A 27207-nucleotide genomic window follows, 5' to 3' on the forward strand; every position below is an offset into this window, starting at 1 on the left:
GGGGCATTACGTTGTGTGGTATAATGTGTCAGGGGCATTACGGTATGTAGCATAATGTGTAAGAATCATTGTGGTGTGTGGTATTATTTCTAAGGAGGAAAAATTACAAATAATGTAAGGGGCATGAATCAGGATTTTTTTTCCTGTGGTGTCCAATGTCTAGGAGTACAGGTTGCAAAACTGGGGTAGCCTTTTCCTGCAAAGCCACGCCCCTTGCAGTAAGGCCACATCCCTTGCAATGAGGCCACACCCCTTTTGAAGCGCAAATTCTTTACTTTTCAAATTACGATGGGGAGAAGGAGTGTCAGAAACTTTTTTGGCTTGGGAAAGCAACATTTCTAGTTACACTGTGTGTTTCTAGAAGCAATCAAGGCTCCTGCAAAATGTTCCCATGGCATGCTCCTGTAGATAGCACTGAGTATTTGGCACCTTGTTACATTGTTACTTCACATAAGCTCTTTCAGGTAATCATTTTTTTTCAGGGCTGGATTCAAGGTGTTTGGGGCCCCTGGGCAACACACTTGTGGAGGCCCCAATCAGTAAAATGATCAAAGTTAATATGTATATTGACATGGCATGGAGGGGGCAATTTTACCCCCCCCCCCCACACACACACACACACACACACACACTTCATTGACCATTATTGAGCCCAGAGGGATTGCTGGAGAGCTGAGCTGTGCTGTCCAGGTCTCCTATCATATAGGAGGTGGACATTGTGAGGGAATGGTGCTACACTGTTTGAGAGGCCAACTGCAGAGAACGGAGCCAAGCTTGGGAAGGAGAGCTGGGCAGTGTGTGGACTGAGGCGGCTGCAGTGGGAGGGGACTGCAAGTGCCGGGGATCTCATACAGGAGACGGAGAGGTGGCGCCTGGGTCCCGGAGGCAGAGTGAGGCAGTCATAAGGCACGGCCAAGGTGAGGTATGCTAACATGGGTGTCACAATTGCGGTGCCAGTGGTCGATTGTGTGGGACAGTGTGTGAGGGCCCCTAATGTGTTGGGGACCCAGGACGACCGCCCCTGTCGCCCCTCCTATAATACGGCTTTGGTTGTTTTCAAACTCTGAATACTCCAGTTGCAGTCACCACTTTGTTACATACCCTACTTATATGATCTAACTCTCTCTGCACTTGTTCTCTAAATCTAACTCTTGCTGCACATGTTATATCTGCCCCACCTGCAGTGCACATGGTTTTGCCCACTAGAGAAAACTGTTGCTGCTGCGATCAGGTCTGAATTAGGCACTATAGACACACACATGACCTCATGTGCACTCAGCCTGGGTGACCCAGGGCGGGTGGCAGTGTAGGGCCGGCAGGGAGAGCAGTACTTACAGATACATAGCTTCAGCACACCAGGGTGATGAAGAGCACCGGCACCCAGCCCACCACTCGCTGGCGTGAGACAGCGCCATGATCTCGGAGCAGCCAGCACTGAGCTACTGCTGAGCCATTGCTCAGCAAGCAGCCCTGCAGTGCTGGCAGCTCATAGCCAACAGTTTCGTAGATACACCCGACTTTATATATATATATATATATATATATATATATATATATATATATATATGTATATCTTTATCCAATAGGACTCAAAGAGCTTAACATAATAAACATGATACAGTACAGAAACAATGAAGAACACAAAAGCTTTTCATAAAATACAGAGAGCAGGGAGGTGCTAATGGGACATTAAGGAAATGCTGAGTAAACAGGAAAGTCTTGAGTCTGTTTTTGAAGGATTCTAGAGTGGGAGCCTCTCGAACTGTGTGGGGAAGCGAGTTCCATTGAGTCAGAGCCATGTGGCTATAAACTCAACCCTCAGATGAATTACTGGAGATTCTAGGTACTACTAAAAATCCTCCATCTTCAGATTGCAGTAATCGAGCGGGGCAGTATGGAATCAGAAGCTGCTTCAGGTACCTCTGGCCTTGGTTATAACTGGCTTTGAAAGACAGTAAGCCAATCTAGAAATACATTCACCATCCTACAGGCAGGCAGTGGATGGAGTAGCGAATGAGAGTTATGTGGTAGGCTGCTGGTTATTAGCCTGGAACAGCATTTTCTACCATCTGCAAGCGGTACAATTATTTTGCTGGGAGACCAAGGTAGAGGGCATTACAGTAGTCTAATTGAGATTATACAACTGCATGTATGACTTTTGGCAGATCTTCAGAGGGAAGAAAGGGCTTGATTCTGGCTAAGATCCTCAGATGAAAGAATGAGGATTTGATTGTGGCAGATATCTGATGTTTAAGTGTCAAGTTACTATCTAGGATAACGCCAAGATTCCGCACATGAGTGTTTTGTAAAAACCTCCAAGTGTAAGTCCAGTTGGTTGGCTATGCTAGTCTTGCCATTTGATGTTGAGGTCCTATCATAAGGATCTCTGCTTTATCAAGATTCATTTGCAGCCAACTGGCACTCATTCACTTCGGGAGTTCAGCTAAACAGCCATTTAGGATTGTTATTGGATTCTCAGTACCTGGAGTAAAGGACAGGTACTGTTATGTATAATGTGCATAGCAGTGGTAGACCTTGCAAGGATGTCTGAATATTTCATCCAGTGGTAGCATGTATACTGCAAAAAGCATGGGGGTTAGTATAGAACCTTGTGTAACAACACATGGAAGCGGCACTGATGATAATGAGTATAGTCAAGACCAGGTCCTACCAGAGGGGAATGCTAGGGGGAAATTTCCCATGGCCTCTGACTGGCAGGGGGCCTCTACATTTTATGGCTTTAAAAAATATATATATATTTATCTATTTGCTAATTTGCCATTTTCCAAGTAATAAAAGTTCAACCCTAGCGCCTAAAATAGAAAAGCATGTCTAATTTGAAAGCTCCAATAATCCAGTTTGTCACTATATGTAACAGATTTTATTTGTAAAATTACTAAAGTTAAGTGTAAAAAAATATTTAAAATACATTTTAAATGCATGTTTAATGTTGTTTTGTGTTTTTTGTAAGAAAGAGTGGTGGAGGGGTCTCTTTTGGTTTCCTTGGGCCTCTTTGAACCTCTGAAAGGGCCTAGTTCAGACAAAACACTGTGGGACCTGCCACTGAGAAATTATTTGAACCAGCCGAGGACCGTGCCATCCAGTCCTTAGCTGGTTCAAATCATTTATCAATGGCATGTCACAAAGGGGTAGATGTACTATAGTTGCACATATCGTGCTGCTTTAGCTCTTCCTGCTTTGCCTCCTTACCAAGGCGAAGCAGGAGTTATATAGACGAGATGTAAGAACATCTAATTTTCTGGAGTAGGGTAGTGAAAACTCTCCAATCCGGTGAGCTCCGCTAGATACACAGCGCATCAGCTTATTGCTGATGCACTGTTTCTCTCCCCCCGGCTAGCTCCAGGACGTATGCGCAAGATCTTGCTACTCTCACAAGATTTCACATGATGGCAGTCACCACAGCCAGGAACAGAACTGACCCTTCTGTGTGGATAAGACAACAACACCTGCGGCTGTCGAAATTGCTAACTGCAGGTGTCGGAATGATCAGTGCAACTGTCCATTCATACATTGCCCTGCATATCGGCAGTGGCATGCTATTAGATAGCTGAGTCAATATATACAGGGCGCATATCACGCGTCATCCAGCATGCACTGCCGCTGTAAAACATGAGGTAGAAGCGTTATCAGTGCACATAACGTGTGCTGATACCATCTCTCCCCCATATCGACGTTTTATACATCTACCACATTGTGTTTCATCTGGACTGTACTCACTGTCACCACTGCCATTGCCATGTGGTGTTCCACAAGGTTCTATACTTTTCACCATAAGCAGGTGAGAATGCCCCATAACAGCGCAGTTACGATTACTGAGATGCATGTGGAGATGCAACTGAAATTCATATGATTCTGAACACCCACATTTGCACACACTGCACACCCACACTTGCTCACACTGTACGCCCACCCATTACACATTGCATGCCCAACCTTGCACACACTGCTTACCCAAACTTGTACACACTGCACACTTACAGTTGCACACACTGCACACCCACACTTGTACACACTGCACACTTACACTTGTACACACTGCACACTCACACTTGCACACACTGTATGCCCACGCTTTCACACACTGCACACCAACATTTGCACAGTGCATGCACACACTTTGCACACACACATGCATTTTGCATGCCCCCACACTTGCACACAGTGCACGCCCACATTTGCACCTTGCACACATACTGCATGCCTACACTTTGCACTCACACACTTGCACATTCTGTATGCTCCCACAATTGCACACACTGCACACCGAAGCTTGCACACGCTGCATGGCCACCCTTGCACACACTGCACACCAACATTTGCACACAGTGCACGCCCACACTTTGCATACACACATGCATTCTGCATGCCCTCACATTTGCACACAGTGCACGCCCACACTTACACACACACTGCACGCTTACACTTTGCACACACACTTGCACATTCTGTATGCTCCCACAATTGCACACGCTGCATACCCACACTTGCACACACTGCATTGCCACCCATGCATACACTGCACGCTCACACTGCGCACACACACACACACACACACACACACACTTGCACATTCTGCATGTCCCCACACTTGCACACACTATACGTCCACGCATGCACATTATGCACACATAGACTTGCATACATTGCACGGCCACACTTGGCCATTCTGCAAAATATCACTTGTGCACATTGCATTCCCACACCTGCACACATACTGTACACTTGCACACACTACACGCCCAGACTTGCACACACTGCATGCTAACATGATGGCGGAGCATGCACAGTGTGAAAACACAGAAGTTATGCTCTGCAAACGGCTCACTCTGCATCATCCCCAAAGTGTCCCTATTTTGGAGTACAGAGAACTAGGAGGTAAGCTTGTCTGATATTTTGTCATTTTACAACTCATTCCAAATGACACTCTATAATAAAATAAGCCTTTATCTGCATTAGAGATGAGCGGGTTCGGTTCCTCTGAATCCGAACCCGCCCGAACTTCAGGTTTTTTACACGGGTCCGAGCAGGCTCGGATCTTCCCGCCTTGCTCGGCTAACCCGAGCGCGCCCGAACGTCATCATCACGCTGTCGGATTCTCGCGAGGCTCGGATTCTATCGCGAGACTCGGATTCTATATAAGGAGCCGCGCGTCGCCGCCATTTTCACACGTGCATTGAGAGTCATAGGGAGAGGACGTGGCTGGCGTCCTCTCCGTTTAGAGAAGAGAGAGACACAGTATTTTGGGGAGCATTATTAGGAGGAGTACTACTATACTGTATACTACTATACTACTTGCTGAAGTGATATTTATAGATTAGATAGTGTGACTGTAAGTGTATTATCTGACTTGTGGGGGAGACACTGACAGTGGGGAGCAGTTAGAGTCTGAGAGCAGGACTCAGGAGTACATATAACGTACAGTGCACACTTTTGCTGCCAGAGTCAGTGCCACACTGCCATTGTTGTGACCACACTGACCACCAGTATAATAATAATATATTTTGTGATTGTCTGCTTAGGCCTCGGAGTACTAGTTGCAAGTTGCAACGTGACCTGAAGTGACCACCAGTTTAATAATCAATCACCACCAGTTTAATATATATATATATATATATATATATATAATTGTATATAATATATATATATATATATATATATAATATTGTATACCACCTACCCGTGGTTTTTTTTTTTTCATTCTTCTTTATACATACTACTATAGTAGCTTACTGTAGCAGTCTGCGGTGCTGTGCTGACCTGACAGTGTCCAGCAGGTCCGTCATCAGTCATTACATAATAAATATATATAGTACCTGTCCGGCTGCAGTACTAGTGATATTATATTGATTTCATCTCATTATCAATAATTTATCATCCAGTCTAGACTCTATATTAGCAGCAGACACAGTACGTTAGTCCACGGCTGTAGCTACCTCTGTGTCGGCACTCGGCAGTCCATCCATAATTGTATACCACCTACCCGTGGTTTTTTTTTTTTTTCTTCTTTGTACATACTACTATAGAGTATAGTAGCTTACTGTAGCAGTCTGCGGTGCTGCTGAGCTGACAGTGTCCAGCAGGTCCGTCATCAGTCATCATTACCTAATAAATATATTATCTACCTGTCCGGCTGCAGTACTAGTGATATTATATATACATACATATATATATTGATTTCATCTCATTATCAATCATCCAGTCTATATTAGCAGCAGACACAGTACGTTAGTCCACGGCTGTAGCTACCTCTGTGTCGGCACTCGGCAGTCCATCCATAATTGTATACCACCTACCCGTGGTTTTTTCTTTTCTTTCTTCTTTGTACATACTACTATAGTATAGTAGCTTACTGTAGCAGTCTGCGGTGCTGCTGAGCTGACAGTGTCCAGCAGGTCCGTCATCAGTCATCATTACCTAATAAATATATTATCTACCTGTCCGGCTGCAGTACTAGTGATATTATATATACATACATATATATATTGATTTCATCTCATTATCAATCATCCAGTCTATATTAGCAGCAGACACAGTACGTTAGTCCACGGCTGTAGCTACCTCTGTGTCGGCACTCGGCAGTCCATCCATAATTGTATACCACCTACCCATGGTTTTTTTTTTTCTTTCTTCTTTGTACATACTACTATAGTATAGTAGCTTACTGTAGCAGTCTGCGGTGCTGCTGAGCTGACAGTGTCCAGCAGGTCCGTCATCAGTCATCATTACCTAATAAATATATTATCTACCTGTCCGGCTGCAGTACTAGTGATATTATATATACATACATATATATATTGATTTCATCTCATTATCAATCATCCAGTCTATATTAGCAGCAGACACAGTACGTTAGTCCACGGCTGTAGCTACCTCTGTGTCGGCACTCGGCAGTCCATCCATAATTGTATACCACCTACCCGTGGTTTTTTTTTTCTTTCTTCTTTGTACATACTACTATAGAGTATAGTAGCTTACTGTAGCAGTCTGCGGTGCTGCTGAGCTGACAGTGTCCAGCAGGTCCGTCATCAGTCATCATTACCTAATAAATATATTATCTACCTGTCCGGCTGCAGTACTAGTGATATTATATTGATTTCATCTCATTATCAATAATTTATCATCCAGTCTAGACTCTATATTAGCAGCAGACACAGTACGTTAGTCCACGGCTGTAGCTACCTCTGTGTCGGCACTCGGCAGTCCATCCATAATTGTATACCACCTACCCGTGGTTTTTTTTTTTTCTTTCTTCTTTGTACATACTACTATAGTATAGTAGCTTACTGTAGCAGTCTGCGGTGCTGCTGAGCTGACAGTGTCCAGCAGGTCCGTCATCAGTCATCATTGCCTAATAAATATATTATCTACCTGTCCGGCTGCAGTACTAGTGATATTATATATACATACATATATATATTGATTTCATCTCATTATCAATCATCCAGTCTATATTAGCAGCAGACACAGTACGTTAGTCCACGGCTGTAGCTACCTCTGTGTCGGCACTCGGCAGTCCATCCATAATTGTATACCACCTACCCGTGGTTTTTTTTTTTTCTTTCTTCTTTGTACATACTACTATAGTATAGTAGCTTACTGTAGCAGTCTGCGGTGCTGCTGAGCTGACAGTGTCCAGCAGGTCCGTCATCAGTCATCATTACCTAATAAATATATTATCTACCTGTCCGGCTGCAGTACTAGTGATATTATATATACATACATATATATATTGATTTCATCTCATTATCAATCATCCAGTCTATATTAGCGCAGACACAGTACGTTAGTCCACGGCTGTAGCTACCTCTGTGTCGGCACTCAGCAGTCCATCCATAATTGTATACCACCTACCCGTGGTTTTTTTTTTTCTTTCTTCTTTGTACATACTACTATAGCGTATAGTAGCTTACTGTAGCAGTCTGCGGTGCTGCTGAGCTGACAGTGTCCAGCAGGTCCGTCATCAGTCATCATTACCTAATAAATATATTATCTACCTTTCCGGCTGCAGTACTAGTGATATTATATATACATACATATATATATTGATTTCATCTCATTATCAAACATCCAGTCTATATTAGCAGCAGACACAGTACGTTAGTCCACGGCTGTAGCTACCTCTGTGTCGGCACTCAGCAGTCCATCCATAATTGTATACCACCTACCCGTGGTTTTTTTTTTTCTTTCTTCTTTGTACATACTACTATAGTATAGTAGCTTACTGTAGCAGTCTGCGGTGCTGCTGAGCTGACAGTGTCCAGCAGGTCCGTCATCAGTCATCATTACCTAATAAATATATTATCTACCTGTCCGGCTGCAGTACTAGTGATATTATATATACATACATATATATATTGATTTCATCTCATTATCAATCATCCAGTCTATATTAGCAGCAGACACAGTACGTTAGTCCACGGCTGTAGCTACCTCTGTGTCGGCACTCGGCAGTCCATCCATAATTGTATACCACCTACCCGTGGTTTTTTTTTTTTCTTTCTTCTTTGTACATACTACTATAGTATAGTAGCTTACTGTAGCAGTCTGCGGTGCTGCTGAGCTGACAGTGTCCAGCAGGTCCGTCATCAGTCATCATTACCTAATAAATATATTATCTACCTGTCCGGCTGCAGTACTAGTGATATTATATATACATACATATATATATTGATTTCATCTCATTATCAATCATCCAGTCTATATTAGCAGCAGACACAGTACGTTAGTCCACGGCTGTAGCTACCTCTGTGTCGGCACTCGGCAGTCCATCCATAATTGTATACCACCTACCCGTGGTTTTTTTTTTTCTTTCTTCTTTGTACATACTACTATAGTATAGTAGCTTACTGTAGCAGTCTGCGGTGCTGCTGAGCTGACAGTGTCCAGCAGGTCCGTCATCAGTCATCATTACCTAATAAATATATTATCTACCTGTCCGGCTGCAGTACTAGTGATATTATATATACATACATATATATATTGATTTCATCTCATTATCAATCATCCAGTCTATATTAGCAGCAGACACAGTACGTTTTTTTTAACAATAAACAAATAAAAAGGAAAAGGAAATCGTTCTCCCTCATCCTTGAGAAAGGGGTTTAACCCCGAAACGCGTTGGAGAGAGAGAGACGGAGGAAGGAGGTGCAGCCGCACGTCATCACTGAACGCCCGGCAGAGTAATCTGCACACGTACCGCTAACAAGCGGCGAGGAAACCAGCACCGGAAGCGAGCCGCAGTCAGCGCCTTGTAAGGTAGGGTTAGCAGGGATAGTTAGGACGGGACTGCTCCGCATGAACATCACCCGTAACGGGTACCGGACCGCATCCTATTTGGAATCCTCATTACTCCACTTCCACATCTTAAACAAAATACCTCTGAAAGGGGCTGTAAACATCATATATTATTAACCCAGATTTTTTTACAGGTATAAGCGGTACTAATTATAACAAGCGCTCCTTTATTTTAAACATTTTAGCAGACACAGTACATATATATTATCTACCTGTCCGGCTGCAGTACTAGTGATATTATATATACATACATATATATATATTGATTTCATCTCATTATCATCCAGTCTATATTAGCAGCAGACACAGTACGGTAGTCCACGGCTGTAGCTACCTCTGTGTCGGCACTCGGCAGTCCATCCATAAGTATACTAGTATCCATCCATCTCCATTGTTTACCTGAGGTGCCTTTTAGTTGTGCCTATTAAAATATGGAGAACAAAAATGTTGAGGTTCCAAAATTAGGGAAAGATCAAGATCCACTTCCACCTCGTGCTGAAGCTGCTGCCACTAGTCATGGCCGAGACGATGAAATGCCAGCAACGTCGTCTGCCAAGGCCGATGCCCAATGTCATAGTACAGAGCATGTCAAATCCAAAACACCAAATATCAGTAAAAAAAGGACTCCAAAACCTAAAATAAAATTGTCGGAGGAGAAGCGTAAACTTGCCAATATGCCATTTACCACACGGAGTGGCAAGGAACGGCTGAGGCCCTGGCCTATGTTCATGGCTAGTGGTTCAGCTTCACATGAGGATGGAAGCACTCAGCCTCTCGCTAGAAAACTGAAAAGACTCAAGCTGGCAAAAGCACCGCAAAGAACTGTGCGTTCTTCGAAATCCCAAATCCACAAGGAGAGTCCAATTGTGTCGGTTGCGATGCCTGACCTTCCCAACACTGGACGTGAAGAGCATGCGCCTTCCACCATTTGCACGCCCCCTGCAAGTGCTGGAAGGAGCACCCGCAGTCCAGTTCCTGATAGTCAGATTGAAGATGTCAGTGTTGAAGTACACCAGTATGAGGAGGATATGGGTGTTGCTGGCGCTGGGGAGGAAATTGACCAGGAGGATTCTGATGGTGAGGTGGTTTGTTTAAGTCAGGCACCCGGGGAGACACCTGTTGTCCGTGGGAGGAATATGGCCGTTTACATGCCTGGTGAAAATACCAAAAAAATCAGCTCTTCAGTGTGGAGGTATTTCAACAGAAAAGCGGACAACAGGTGTCAAGCCGTGTGTTGCCTTTGTCAAGCTGTAATAAGTAGGGGTAAGGACGTTAACCACCTCGGAACATCCTCCCTTATACGTCACCTGCAGCGCATTCATAATAAGTCAGTGACAAGTTCAAAAACTTTGGGTGACAGCGGAAGCAGTCCACTGACCAGTAAATCCCTTCCTCTTGTAACCAAGCTCACGCAAACCACCCCACCAACTCCCTCAGTGTCAATTTCCTCCTTCCCCAGGAATGCCAATAGTCCTGCAGGCCATGTCACTGGCAATTCTGACGATTCCTCTCCTGCCTGGGATTCCTCCGATGCATCCTTGCGTGTAACGCCTACTGCTGCTGGCGCTGCTGTTGTTGCTGCTGGGAGTCGATGGTCATCCCAGAGGGGAAGTCGGAAGACCACTTGCACTACTTCCAGTAAGCAATTGACTGTCCAACAGTCCTTTGCGAGGAAGATGAAATATCACAGCAGTCATCCTGCTGCAAAGCGGATAACTGAGGCCTTGACAACTATGTTGGTGTTAGACGTGCGTCCGGTATCCGCCGTTAGTTCACAGGGAACTACACAATTTCTTGAGGTAGTGTGCCCCCGTTACCAAATACCATCTAGGTTCCACTTCTCTAGGCAGGCGATACCGAAAATGTACACAGACCTCAGAAAAAGACTCACCAGTGTCCTAAAAAATGCAGCTGTACCCAATGTCCACTTAACCACGGACATGTGGACAAGTGGAGCAGGGCAGGGTCAGGACTATATGACTGTGACAGCCCACTGGGTAGATGTATGGACTCCCGCCGCAAGAACAGCAGCGGCGGCACCAGTAGCAGCATCTCGCAAACGCCAACTCTTTCCTAGGCAGGCTACGCTTTGTATCACCGCTTTCCAGAATACGCACACAGCTGAAAACCTCTTACGGCAACTGAGGAAGATCATCGCGGAATGGCTTACCCCAATTGTACTCTCCTGTGGATTTGTGGCATCGGACAACGCCAGCAATATTGTGTGTGCATTAAATATGGGCAAATTCCAGCACGTCCCATGTTTTGCACATACCTTGAATTTGGTGGTGCAGAATTTTTTAAAAAACGACAGGGGCGTGCCAGAGATGCTGTCGGTGGCCAGAAGAATTGCGGGACACTTTCGGCGTACAGGCACCACTTACAGAAGACTGGAGCACCACCAAAAACTACTGAACCTGCCCTGCCATCATCTGAAGCAAGAAGTGGTAACGAGGTGGAATTCAACCCTCTATATGCTTCAGAGGTTGGAGGAGCAGCAAAAGGCCATTCAAGCCTATACAATTGAGCACGATATAGGAGGTGGAATGCACCTGTCTCAAGCGCAGTGGAGAATGATTTCAACGTTGTGCAAGGTTCTGATGCCCTTTGAACTTGCCACACGTGAAGTCAGTTCAGACACTGCCAGCCTGAGTCAGGTCATTCCCCTCATCAGGCTTTTGCAGAAGAAGCTGGAGACATTGAAGGAGGAGCTAACACGGAGCGATTCCGCTAGGCATGTGGGACTTGTGGATGGAGCCCTTAATTCGCTTAACAAGGATTCACGGGTGGTCAATCTGTTGAAATCAGAGCACTATATTTTGGCCACCGTGCTCGATCCTAGATTTAAAGCCTACCTTGGATCTCTCTTTCCGGCAGACACAAGTCTGCTGGGGTTGAAAGACCTGCTGGTGAGAAAATTGTCAAGTCAAGCGGAACGCGACCTGTCAACATCTCCTCCTTCACATTCTCCCGCAACTGGGGGTGCGAGGAAAAGGCTCAGAATTCCGAGCCCACCCGCTGGCGGTGATGCAGGGCAGTCTGGAGCGACTGCTGATGCTGACATCTGGTCCGGACTGAAGGACCTGACAACGATTACGGACATGTCGTCTACTGTCACTGCATATGATTCTCTCACCATTGAAAGAATGGTGGAGGATTATATGAGTGACCGCATCCAAGTAGGCACGTCACACAGTCCGTACTTATACTGGCAGGAAAAAGAGGCAATTTGGAGGCCCTTGCACAAACTGGCTTTATTCTACCTAAGTTGCCCTCCCACAAGTGTGTACTCCGAAAGAGTGTTTAGTGCCGCCGCTCACCTTGTCAGCAATCGGCGTACGAGGTTACATCCAGAAAATGCGGAGAAGATGATGTTCATTAAAATGAATTATAATCAATTCCTCCGTGGAGACATTGACCAGCAGCAATTGCCTCCACAAAGTACACAGGGAGCTGAGATGGTGGATTCCAGTGGGGACGAATTGATAATCTGTGAGGAGGGGGATGTACACGGTGATATATCGGAGGATGATGATGAGGTGGACATCTTGCCTCTGTAGAGCCAGTTTGTGCAAGGAGAGATTAATTGCTTCTTTTTTGGTGGGGGTCCAAACCAACCCGTCATTTCAGTCACAGTCGTGTGGCAGACCCTGTCACTGAAATGATGGGTTGGTTAAAGTGTGCATGTCCTGTTTATACAACATAAGGGTGGGTGGGAGGGCCCAAGGACAATTCCATCTTGCACCTCTTTTTTCTTTAATTTTTCTTTGCGTCATGTGCTGTTTGGGGAGGGTTTTTTGGAAGGGACATCCTGCGTGACACTGCAGTGCCACTCCTAGATGGGCCCGGTGTTTGTGTCGGCCACTAGGGTCGCTTATCTTACTCACACAGCTACCTCATTGCGCCTCTTTTTTTCTTTGCGTCATGTGCTGTTTGGGGAGGGTTTTTTGGAAGGGACATCCTGCGTGACACTGCAGTGACACTCCTAGATGGGCCCGGTGTTTGTGTCGGCCACTAGGGTCGCTTATCTTACTCACACAGCTACCTCATTGCGCCTCTTTTTTTCTTTGCGTCATGTGCTGTTTGGGGAGGGTTTTTTGGAAGGGACATCCTGCGTGACACTGCAGTGACACTCCTAGATGGGCCCGGTGTTTGTGTCGGCCACTAGGGTCGCTTATCTTACTCACACAGCTACCTCATTGCACCTCTTTTTTTCTTTGCGTCATGTGCTGTTTGGGGAGGGTTTTTTGGAAGGGACATCCTGCGTGACACTGCAGTGACACTCCTAGATGGGCCCGGTGTTTGTGTCGGCTACTAGGGTCGCTTATCTTACTCACACAGCTACCTCATTGCGCCTCTTTTTTTCTTTGCGTCATGTGCTGTTTGGGGAGGGTTTTTTGGAAGGGACATCCTGCGTGACACTGCAGTGACACTCCTAGATGGGCCCGGTGTTTGTGTCGGCCACTAGGGTCACTTATCTTACTCACACAGCTACCTCATTGCGCCTCTTTTTTTCTTTGCGTCATGTGCTGTTTGGGGAGGGTTTTTTGGAAGGGACATCCTGCGTGACACTGCAGTGACACTCCTAGATGGGCCCGGTGTTTGTGTCGGCCACTAGGGTCGCTTATCTTACTCACACAGCTACCTCATTGCGCCTCTTTTTTTCTTTGCGTCATGTGCTGTTTGGGGAGGGTTTTTTGGAAGGGACATCCTGCGTGACACTGCAGTGACACTCCTAGATGGGCCCGGTGTTTGTGTCGGCCACTAGGGTCGCTTATCTTACTCACACAGCTACCTCATTGCGCCTCTTTTTTTCTTTGCGTCATGTGCTGTTTGGGGAGGGTTTTTTGGAAGGGACATCCTGCGTGACACTGCAGTGACACTCCTAGATGGGCCCGGTGTTTGTGTCGGCCACTAGGGTCGCTTATCTTACTCACACAGCTACCTCATTGCGCCTCTTTTTTTCTTTGCGTCATGTGCTGTTTGGGGAGGGTTTTTTGGAAGGGACATCCTGCGTGACACTGCAGTGACACTCCTAGATGGGCCCGGTGTTTGTGTCGGCCACTAGGGTCGCTTATCTTACTCACACAGCTACCTCATTGCGCCTCTTTTTTTCTTTGCGTCATGTGCTGTTTGGGGAGGGTTTTTTGGAAGGGACATCCTGCGTGACACTGCAGTGACACTCCTAGATGGGCCCGGTGTTTGTGTCGGCCACTAGGGTCGCTTATCTTACTCACACAGCTACCTCATTGCGCCTCTTTTTTTCTTTGCGTCATGTGCTGTTTGGGGAGGGTTTTTTGGAAGGGACATCCTGCGTGACACTGCAGTGACACTCCTAGATGGGCCCGGTGTTTGTGTCGGCCACTAGGGTCGCTTAGCTTAGTCATCCAGCGACCTAGGTGCAAATTTTAGGACTAAAAATAATATTGTGAGGTGTGAGGTATTCAGAATAGACTGAAAATGAGTGTAAATTATGGTTTTTGAGGTTAATAATACTTTGGGATCAAAATGACCCCCAAATTCTATGATTTAAGCTGTTTTTTAGTGTTTTTTGAAAAAAACACCCGAATCCAAAACACACCCGAATCCGACAAAAAAAATTTGGTGAGGTTTTGCCAAAACGCGGTCGAACCCAAAACACGGCCGCGGAACCGAACCCAAAACCAAAACACAAAACCCGAAAAATTTCCGGCGCTCATCTCTAATCTGCATGTAATTTGCATGAGACATTACAGCCTTGGATTCGCTTCCAATCATTTTCTGGCCTGGATGCTTGTACTCATGTAAGGTAACCGTTATTCCCATTACTCTTGTGCATCAGCTGTTGATTCTTTGCCTGCTGCTTGTGACTTTGCTGTTGCAAGGCAACAAAATGATTCTGGAGAACTCTGGGAATTAATTTGCGTAATGCCCATAAGGTTTATCTCTGTCACACCCATGACACACTACTAAACAGTGTAATATGAGCTGAACACCAGAACATAGTCCCTAGGGAGAGTACCCAGACAGCTTCAATGATTTTTGCTTAAAGACCCATTGTGACAGTATATTGATCAAACAGGCTCCCAGCAAGCAGGCCTACTACAGCAAACTGGAGTATAACTGTATGTGCCTATGCAAGTGTGAAAACAGCATCTCATTCACGTAGTCACTATATATCCGTCAGTATACTTTATCTAGAACTTGCAATGCATTATAGCATTTTGAGTATTCAAGACCTATTCACTGATCAACATACAGGATTGAAAATGTAGTTGTCCTGTAAATAAGTGATAGGTGACTAAACAGTAATCCTGGTAGGTCTTTGCAAGTGACACGTGCTGACTGCACGTCTCATTATATAACAATGTAATACCAGTAAAAACCATTTATTAAGAAATTAAGCTCAGTGATGATGTTCATTACACAGTTAAGACATTATAACTATATTACTCCTAGTTGTTCTGATTAGCTTGATACTTTGGAAATACCTACAAACTGTATGGCTTAAAAAACAATGTTATTTAATGTGGAATTTGGAAATCAGTAATTTTCATGTTTTCCAAACCATAAATAAACTAAGCGAAAAAACATGCTGCAAGTCAGTACAGTTCTTCCAGAATCCACAGTGAGAGGTACAGCGAAAAAACATGCTGCAAGTTAGTACAGTTCTTCCAGAACCCACAGTGAGAGGCACATTGGCAACTTTTGGGCACTAAACTGGAACAGAGCATACCAGTTGGTGGACTTGTAACAAAGAATTCCAGTTGCTGTACTGGACATGTAATACAGCATTCCAGTTGGTGCACTTGTAATGGAGCATGTCAGTTTGTGTACTTGTAACAAAGAATACTAGTTGGTGTACTTATAATAAAGCATAATGGTTGGTACACATGTAACAGAGCATGCCAGTTGGTGCACTTGTAATGCAGTAAGTCAGTTGGTACACTTGTAAAAGTTTTGTGAAAAGATTTCCACCAAATACAACACAAACCTGTCCCAACAACTAAATGTTTTGCTTGTAAAAGATATTTACTCAGATAAGAGCACCCAGGAAAGGAAGAAGGGAATCCCAGGTTTCCTTAATGAAGTATTTTCCAAACTGGCTGCCATAAGGCACTTGAAGGACCACATCAAATTATTTATGGTCAATGTATTAGGCAAAACCAATGCTAGTGGCTGTTAATCATAACTCTGTCCACCATTAGATAACCTACCTTAAGGATGGCAGGTAAGCTTAATCTATTAAATGTAGGGATTTTTTTTTTCAATTTCTCAATTAAAAAACTTTTGTCATGGGGTGTAAAAATACTGTACTTAAGGGATTTGTGATTCAAGAATGTTTGGAACTCGCAGCATTAATGGACAATTACGTAAAGATGCTCTTCCCTTGGCACATGGACATTCTTGTAAAGTGGCATTCTTGTATAGTGTAATAATAATTTATTTTTATGTTGTTCAATGGACTAGGAGGGACTATTATTTTTCTCATAAACATTGAATATACCATTATTTAATTTTGGTCAACAAGAGTCCAAGCAGAATGGTGACTTCTGTAAAGTCCTAAATTAATCTATTTCTGATGAGTTTAATAGATTAGGGGCCAGATATAATGGAGTCCGAGTTGGCCAGAGGAGCCGGTTCCTGGCCAAACTCAGACTTTTTTTTTAAGCGGCAATCCAGTACTAGCAAAGCCATGCCTTGTAAATGGTTGCTGCTTAAAAAACGTCAGAGTGCAGCCGGGAACCCGACCTTCAGCCAACTCGGACTTCATTACATCCGTCCCTAGATCTTAAGTTGAAATATTATGATACCTTATTTTCAGGGCCGATGCTAGGGTGTTCGGCGCACTCCTGCAAACTATAAATGTGCGCCCTCCCATACTTTACAAAAGGGACAGTGCACATAATGCCTCCTGTAGCAGTGACATGTATTCACATAACGCTCCCTGTAGTAGTGCCGCTTACACGCGTAACGCCCCCTGTACCAGTGACGCTTACACGCGTAATGCCCCCTGTACCAGTGACGCTTACACGCGTAACGCCCATGTACCAGTGAAACTTACACACGTAACGCCCCCTGTACCAGTGACACTTACACACGTAACGCCCCCTGTACTAGTGACGCGTACACACATAACGCCCCTGTACCAGTGACAGTTACACACATAATGCCCCCCCTGTTGTAGATCCATGTTGTCCACTCAAGTGATCATGTGTATAACTTCTCTAGTTTTATAAAAAAAACTTTTTCTGTTTTTATAAGCCCTGAAGACTAACAAAAAACATTATTATTTTTTTAAATCTCACATTAGGTTATTATACTTAATGCATCAAAGGGTTAATTAAGAAGTGTTTTTTTAGAGCCAGCTTGAAGCTTTGGAGTGAGGTGGATAGTCTGATACGGAGAAGAGAGTTCCAGTGGTAGGGATCAGTACGTGCATAATTTTGGAGGCAGAATTGGGAGCAGGTAACCGTTACAGACACTGCAGTATACAGTATGCCTCATAGCAAAGCATATGAAAGTTACAGCAGTCATCAATCACGGAGTTTCAAAACATTTTCACAATGTATATCCATTACTGTCTCACATTATGTGCTAATAAAGTTATATAGGCCGAGCTTTTCCCTGATAGATAACAAAATAGACTGCAAGTGCCCATTAAATATTCACGTTTGAATATTTATTTATTATATTTAAAAAAACGTGGTCCCGTCCTGGGGCAACCATTGCTCAATCCTAATATGCGATGACAGCCCCAACCAGGGCTTGATACATAGGTCTGCTTTTAGCACTTTGAAAATTATCAACTTAAATTACAACTATAGAAGTGCATAAAAAGTGATTTTGCTGTACAGAATATTAAGGAGTGCTGCCAAGTGAAGATACACAGTAGTATTCAGAGAAACACTGCCTTCACATAAGACAATATTTTCTCTATAACGAGACAATTATGAAGCATTGAAAACGCACCCTACTTTTATATCTTTCTGTTAAGAGACTGCTGGGCTGCTGGCTGTGATATTTGAGCTGGTCATCATGCAGGCTGGCAGAGAACTGCATACACCAGCGCTGCTCCGGGGCCACGCAGGCTCATGATCATGACTGAGCAGCTCTGTGCTCGATTAATCCAGACTCCGGCAGACATCATAATGGATCTAGAATCTCTGATCCGAAGCAGCAGCATACAAAGATTACTCACAGCGGGGACTGATTGATTACAGCCCCGCTGTGCTGCCGCTAGCGATGGTAGCGGCGAGGCACACACTGCCATCCTCCACTGATTCTCGGCAGCAGCAGGGAGGCCAGGCACAGCAGCGGGGATGCAGTGTAGGGAAAGCGCCTCTCCTTCCTGGAGCCTACCTGCACTGCATCCCTTTGCTGAGCGGGTAGTGCCGGGCCTGCTTATTTACTATGGTCTTCCTATTCTCTATCAAGAATGTGAGAACCCCTGGCATTTAACTAAAGACCTGAGCTAAAAGGGTACTGTATTTCTGTAATGCCGAGATTATAAACTACATCAGGTGAGATTTACTATTACACTTTCCAAGTCTGCCACCCTATGTGTGTCTATTTCATTTTCCTTTGGTCCACGCATCATGGGAGGAGACTCTTTACATAGCTGTGAAAGATAGGCAGTACTGTGCCAAGAGCAGTTTCAGGCTGCTCTTCCTGTGTGGTAGGGAACTGGAGTGGTCTTAAACCAAGACACTTATCTTGCGAAAGAGGGATATCCTACACCCACCGACAGCAAATTTGTGTAGAGCAACAATGAATCCACTCTTTCTCCTGCCTTGTTCTTTGCAGGCAAAAAAAACTTGTGTTGTCTGTAGTCATGGATGACAGATGTGATGCATCACAAGACTTTTAAAAATTTAGTCTTATGAAAATTAATAAGGTGTACAACAGCCATTCCTATATAAGAACTACAGTATCTCTAACAATTTAGATAAGTTTCAGTAAATTAAGTCACTGGAATAAGTAGGGTAAATCACAATCTTGGATCAACCATCTGTCGTACTTATAGTCGGAAACTGACCAATCACTCAGAGCTGTCTTGTGATGATGAAAGAAATATGCAAACACTGCAATTTGCATTCATCTGTGGCAGCAAACAATACAGTTCATATAGTCAGGGAATCACTCCTCTCCAACTTGCCAGTTATTACGCCCATCGTTTCAGATGCTAGCTTTTAGAATGTTAACCAATTCAAATCAACCCAAAACTAAATGTAACATTTTGAGTAGATTTCTTTAATACAGTATATTAGAGAGAGAGAGAGAGAGAGAGAGAGAGAGAGAGAGAGAGAGTTACTATAATACCTGTATATTGTGCCTATTCAATAGAAATTAACTTGCAGAAGCTCCTCTCAAAGAGTTTCCTGTTAGTGAGACTAGATACTGGTATGGCTTATTGGGCCTAATTAAGATCTGATTGCAGCAGCAAATTTGTTAGCTAATGGGCAAAACCATGTGCACTGCAGGTGGTGCAGATGTAAAATGTGCAGAGAGAATTAGATTTGGGTGGGGTGTGTTCAAAATTAAACCTAAATTGCAGTGTAAAAATAAAGCAGCCAGTATTTACCCTGCACAGAAACAATATAACCCACCCAAATCTAACTCTCTCTGCACATGTTATATCTGCCTCCCCTGCAGTGCACATGGTTTTACTCATTAGCTAACAAATTTGCTGCTGCGATCAGATCTGAATTAGGTCCATTGTGTCTATGAGAAGGCCCTCCAATATATTTTCTAGCTCTGAGGGAGAATATTCCCTTACTGCATTTGTAACAATAAATCTCATTGACTTCCTCATCAAATTTGAATGTGATCCTTAATATACTCTTCTATGTGAAATCAATGTGCATATTTTACTCCAGTATGTAGGTGGTCACCATCTTGCTCTGCCTGTTGTCATCAGCCTACGTTTTGATACATCTATTTTTTATGCATTATGGCATTCATTAAAGGTATACCTTCATAAGCATTTTTGAGGTCTTGAACATATCAAGAAAGTAACTGATCTGATCCATTGAAACCATCTGGTGTACAATATGATAGACAACAAGTGTTCTGAAAGTATACCATTCCAGAGATTAACCCCTGAGGAAGTCTCTTGGAGATGAAACGTGTAGGGTAAAGATTGTAGGACCCACTCTGAGAACTCACAGCTGGAAAGTTGTGTCCTTAATACAATGGTGAAAAGTGATCACTCAGATGTGGAGTACTTTGCAGCAAACTGCATGAATGTATATTAATTATATACTGTTGCTATGTGAAATTGCAGAATTAATAAATTGTAAATTTAGATTTTTTTAATATATGTAATTTTGGGTGTCTATTCACTGTAAAGGAAATATATATTAAGAATCACATTCAAATTTGATAAGGAAGTCAACCTATAGACACTTTAAACTATAGATAACACTTTTTGACATAGCATATTCAAAATAAACCTTTAAATATATCTTCAGGATGTAGTTATTTCACTTTAATACAGCACTCAGTTTAAAAAACAAGGTACGGTAGGTGTGATTTCTTCTACAAACAAGGAATTCGCATATTTTATTTTTCATTTAAACACTTTCCAATTTCTGTAACCCTACCATCAAAACCCGATCCCATGATCACGGCTCCAATTTTGGCCTATTAAAATGGCCTCTAAGTGGATACCACGATAATGACCATCGGTCATTAATCGCGATATATCCGTCCATTTTGATCGGCTGAAATCACATCGCCTCTAATAGGATAATGCCCAAAGCGTGTAAACTGCTGCCTCTAGGGCCCAGCCCTCCACCGACACCTAGTTACACTGCTCACAGCTTTTCCATTGTCTCTGCATCCTCACTGATGTCCCAGCACAGCCACACCTCCTCCCACCATCATTGATTGATAATTGTCTCCTGCAAGAGTCATATCACTAGACTGTGGTATCATAGCTTTCTTATATATGACTTAAAAAAAAATAGTATTAGGGAGACTATATAATGTTTTTTTTTTTTCATTTCTAGTAGTTACTATATGCGAATCACCATTCACTTATTCATGTATGTTGACTAAGCAGGCAGATAGTGCAAACATTACATCATTTAAATAAGGCAACAGAGAGCCTGAACGGACCCAGGTACTTTTCAGAGGTGTGGTCTAATCCTGGGAGGCGTGGCCACATTCCCTCAGAAAAAAAGACAAAGCGGCATTTCATGCTGGACAGGTGGGCTTAGTGAGCCCCTTAGCCAGGAGCAAATACAAGAGGGGGCACTTTTGGACATTCTGGAAGAGTAAGCAAAAATTGGACAAGAGCCAAAGTTGTACATTTTGTACATACAGCAGATGGTACTAGATGGACCAACTGTTATGGTCAATTTAGCGTCTTTATTTTAATATATGCTGGAAATGTAAACTACACATGTGTTAAAAACTTTTATATCATCATTGTACACAGCCTGCTTTATTAGAGTAAAATAAAATCTCCCTTTGCTGGCTGTATTTTATTCACATATGTTTTTGTTTTTTTGCTGATCCATTTGCTTGTAACAACCAGCATGCATTCTATTTTTAATAGTTACTTTCTATTATGGAGCATGCACTATGCTGGGACACTGATGAATATCTCAGGTAGATGGCCGTTCAGGTCTATACAGTTTCTAACAGTATAGATTCCATAATAGTATATTTAAGATTACAAAACAAAATAAAAATGCTTTGTTTAATAGTTACCTCAGAGAAGTCGCCGGTCATTTCTGACTTTTACTTATTAATATCAGAATATGGAAGCAAACCATCACAAATAGAAAAGGTCTATAGGGTTATAATACATTACTTAAAGGCAATCAAACCTATGGTTTCCACTCGGTAAATATTATTATTTTAATTTTGTTTTTTTCTATCAGGTAATGGAATTATATACACAACAGCTATATGAAAACGTACAATGTTTTCACAGATTTAGAACTACTTAATACAAACAGTAAGTGTCTCTTTATTATTAATAATAACCGTGTAAGTAAGCAGTGCCACAAACACACAATACAGTAGTTGTCACTATTTTACTAGATAAAATGCTGTGCGCCCTAGCCAAGATAAGCAAGCCTGAATTCCAGCTTCCGTTCATTTTTGGAAAGTTACATGAGCAGCCACAGTAACGTAACTATCCTTTAGTCCTTCCTGAAGAATTCTGCTGCTTGCCATGTACATTTGGTATGTGTGTGGTCAGGCCTCACCCAAAATATTTGATTGAAACATAAGCAAAAACTGTTGACTGTCCAACTGGCTTTTTTTTCCCCTCTGGTAAGAAATGAAAGAACCTATTGCAAATGTTAAAAGCTGAATAAAAATATAGTTTACGTCACTACTATTATAAGTGAGTAATTTCTGCTTTACATCTGTTTTACGGGTGTCGTGGACACCCACGTGTGGGAGTAGTCCTGTTTTGCTGGGATTCTGACTGGCCGCATTGGCGGCTGGTGGGACTCTGGCATCGGTGCCCTGACCATTGGGATCCCGACAACCGTCAAATTGAATGGAACCCATTTCAGGACTGTACAATATATATGAGAAAACAACGCTTCAGTTATTAGACCTAAAATGCTTTATATTACTTTACTAAGGTATGATCCAAACTATACATAAGTGTGTAATGCTCAGCTCTGCTGCTAAGTGCCCATCTTTACTTGTATACTAATACTATATATTACTATTCACTACCTAGTGACCTGCATAACTTTGCCTTATGTAAATGCTGAATCACCATTCGCATGTAAAACTGATGTAGCCTCCAAAATGAATTTATTAGTCACCCATATTCTTTGGAGGTAGTCTGTTAGAGCCTCACAGCACTGAGGTGATGGATCCGATTCCCACCATAGCCCTAACTGTGTGGAGTTTGTACATTCTCCCCGTACTTGCGTGGGTTTTCTCAAGGTTCTTTGGTTTCCTCCCACAATCCAAAAATATACAGGTATGTTAATTGGATAGCATGAGTGTGTGTGTGTGTGTGTGTGTGTGTGTGTGTGTGTGTGTGTGTGTGTGTGTGTGTGTGTGTGTGTGTGTGTGTGTGTGTACATGTGGTAGGGAATATAGATTGTGAGTTCCAGTTGGGCAGGGACTGATGTGAATAGCCAAAATATTCTCTGTAAAGCGCTGCACTATATAAATAACTGGTAGTAAATAAATAAATAATAAATAGTGTGTAGTTTCCACAAAAATGATCCTGAACATAATTTTATACAGGAACTCATTATCCTCTATATGTGTACAACTAGCACCCATCTACAAGAGGCAGAACAAATTATAAGGCGTTTTCATTAGAGATGAGCGGATTCGGTTTTACTCGGATTTACTCGGTTCTCAAAACGGCATCTTATTGGCTATTCAAAACACGTGACATCCGTGAGCCAATAAAATGCCGTTTTGAGAACTGAGTAAATCCGAGTAAAACCGAATCCGCTAATCTCTAGTTTTCATGCTCAGTCATATGTGTAAAAGAGCTATGGGTACTAGTAAAAGACAGTCGTACACAGTGGCGGCTCTAGAGATGGGGCTGCAGCACAGTCCAAAATTCAAATAGGGGAGGCACAGCAACTGCCAGTGAGTCAGCGATGTTTGGCAGTGTTTGGAGTGGCAGTTGGTGTGGCTCCCCTATTTGAATTTTGGACTGTGCTGCAGTCCCACCTCTGGAGCCACCACTGGTTATACATGAGGTCCTCACCTAATAGACAAATCTCAGATTACAGTTACCCAACATGGACATAGGGGCAGATGTATTAACCTGGAGAAGGCATAAGGAAGTGATAAACCAGTGATATGTGCAAGGTGATAAACACACTAGCCAATCAGCTCCAATATGTAAATTAACAGTTAGGATCTGATTGGCTGGTGCCTTTATCACCTTGCACATGTCACTGGTTTATCACTTCCTTATGCCGTCTCCAGGTTAGTACATCTACCCCATAGTTCTGTAATTGATGAACCCTCCTCCTGAGCCACATAGTAGGCCCAATCACAACAGTCAGATATACTGTACCGATAAAGCCTTCATGAACTTTTTTTCTTTTACATAATGTATTTCTTATTTTTTCCTCAAGATTTCTTTGTAAGGGGTCACTGGAAGATGACCATAATAAAACGGTGTGCTGGGTAATGTTAGCAATTTTGTAGCCGGTTTGATACAGTATAATGCAGAAAGCTAACAATGCAATACTGGCTTCATAATATTGCTTTTATTATTCAGGAATAGCCAGCAAACGAAGTCTCTGAGCACTGAATTGTCTACTTGGTCATCTATTATACATTTATCATGCAAATCTTATAGTGATATATAAGTTAAACAACTCTTGATTACACATAAAAAAATTATAAGATAGTTATTACAATAATTAAAAGCCTGGTTTGTACACAGAAGCCATATAATCTATTCAATGTATCACAGTAATGTGCAAATATTAAATATGGCTTTTTATTTTCTTTCAAAAAGTAAGACATAATACACAGCATTATAGTTATTCAAGCCAGTTACCTTCAATCAGATTGTAATTCAGGCATATTTCCAGAAGAGGGCGTTGATTACTAAGGCACAACATTAGTTACAGTTCATTTTCAATTAGACCATGCTAGTTTGGTTACATGTAATAAAAATGTATATTTAGTGATATTAAGCTGCTACTTGTACATTACTTACTTAACAGGGTCATACTATATATTTCTACTATACTCCAAATTATATTAATGAACATGGATACATGTCACATAGCACTGCATTGTCAGCCATGTTTTTGGTAACATTCCCCCACAGAGTCTGAGGCAGTCGGTGTCTCTCAGCTGTTGTTGAATTACAGCTCCCAGCATGTAAGGAGTATTCCTAGGAAGTGTCGTTTAATAACAGCTGATTGTCAACTGCACCTTCTGCAGAAGGACTATAGAGATATAAGGCTTTTGTGGAACCAAATAAATATTTACAATCTTACAGTCACCTATGTACAAATTACACTTTGCTGCTTTTAGTTTAATGCAATGTTTTTGTTTTCTTTAAAGTGCTTGCTGTCATGTTTGCGCAACACAATGCATATAATATACCCACCCGTGTATCAGGGTGCAGACCAAATGCTATGCATGGAGTATGAAGGTATGGCAGGCAACATCTTAGCTTAAAATAATTGCTTTGCTATAAAGCAGGCAAGTCCTTTTTATGTAAAATAAGAGCATCCACCTGCCGGGCAATGGAGGATAATGGTGCATTGGTTAACGTGTGTGTAAACCAATATGTCTTAGTAAGGAACCACTTATGTCAGTGGAGGGGAACAGATGTTTGGAACTGGCAGCATTATCCTGGGATTAAATTATGCATTAACATACATGTTATGTGCAATGTACTCATGTGTGCTTTTGTCTGATGTGTGCTGTGCTTTTGTCTGATGTGTGCTCTGGATCTAAATTAAGACAAATAAATATATATATATATATATATATATATATATACTGTATATTGCAGTTATAAGTTGTGCTTTTCTAAATGAAAAATACATTAAGTGGTGCATGCACACAGTATTTGAGTGAACAGCCTCCTCTGAGAGTCAGAAGTCACTTCTTATACTATCTAGTACTGTATTTATATGGTGCACTATGAGTGCCCACCTGTCTACTCTTTGTGAAAATCTGTAATTTAAGTCACTGGCAGGTGAGGAGGTACAAGGAGGTGCAGCCACTGATAGAATTGTCCTACACCTATAACAGATTGTGTGCGGGGAGGGCTTTATTTCATTATACATACGTATAATATATACTATGATTGTGATTGAATTGGAAATGAAGATGTGGCAGTATGGCTAATATAAGTGGATGGAATTTGTCCGTTTTACAACTAAAACAGTATACAAGCCCACTTTGACCAGTATATATATATATATATATATATATATATATATATATTTCACATTTTGCAGGCAATTTCAAAACAATTTCAGTTTGGGTGCCAGAGCAAAATCCAATCTAGCTCAAGGAAAGGCACTCCAAATGGATAAAGTGCATATCCATTTATGTAGCGATATATTGCATATGGAGTGTCATTCCTTGTGCTATAGATAGGTAGTTGGATGGATAAATAGGTTTACATATATATATATATATATATATATATATATATATACACATATATACACACACACACACATACAGAATAGAGTCATAGAAGTTGGTGTTGTTTGAGGAGCAGAGACTTATGACGTGCAGCAGTGACAGTCTGTGTACATACATCCAAGCATTGCTTTTACATTCTTTAGGACATAGTTTGCTACCATCAAATTCAGCAAGCTGAACAGTTGCTTTGTAGTTCATTGCACCGAAAATACTTCTTTTGGTAGCTAACAGAAAGCTTTTTATTCATCCTAATGCCACAAATAGGAACATTTAAGGCACTGCCGGGATCCAGTGGTGCCAAGTGGATCAGTTGTGGTTCCTGGTCCTCAGCTTTTGTCAAGTATTTCAGTTTTATTCCATTCAATACATAGTCACAATGTCTGTTTCTTGCTATATTTGAGATGATAATTCAGCTGAAGACTAAATGTATCTGCTGTAACCAAGATAGAAACGTCTGTACATGAAAGAAGGACCTGGTGATATGAATCCAATTCATAACTCAATCTTCTTCACTCCACAGCAGATAGGTGACAGATAAATCCATCTATGAAAGTCCATGATTGCCATGGCTATGAATGGACATTGTTGCTTGACAAGTCGTTTCTTATGATTTCATTTACTGCAAAAAGAAAGACAATAAGAAAAGATGTAGTCAGGACTACCATGTACCTTAGCTAACAAGAAATCTACAGGCCTTCTCTATATTATTGTGAATGATGATCACAGCTGGATTTAGCTTTAGGCATAGTGGGCCTCTGCCTATAGGAGATAGCGGCTGAA

The 27207-nt window shown here is 42.4% G+C and overlaps 1 protein-coding gene across 12 annotated transcripts in view; it reads right to left on the reverse strand.

Moving 5' to 3' along the window:
* NFATC1 (nuclear factor of activated T cells 1) overlaps positions 1–27207 on the reverse strand; it is a 272434-nt gene that overhangs the window by 19745 nt on the left and 225482 nt on the right. For 10 of the 12 annotated variants that reach the window (XM_063923306.1, XM_063923307.1, XM_063923304.1 and 7 more), the window contains one exon: positions 24494–27046. The exons of the other annotated variants lie outside the window; for them this stretch is intronic. In XM_063923306.1, the coding sequence (XP_063779376.1) occupies positions 26997–27046 (50 nt within the window). In that variant the 3' untranslated portion in view covers positions 24494–26996. Of the gene's footprint in view, positions 1–24493; positions 27047–27207 lie in introns of those variants that run through there. 12 annotated transcript variants of the gene reach the window in all.

This window comes from Pseudophryne corroboree, chromosome 5 (assembly GCF_028390025.1).
Source record: "Pseudophryne corroboree isolate aPseCor3 chromosome 5, aPseCor3.hap2, whole genome shotgun sequence".
NCBI lineage: Eukaryota > Metazoa > Chordata > Amphibia > Anura > Myobatrachidae > Pseudophryne > Pseudophryne corroboree.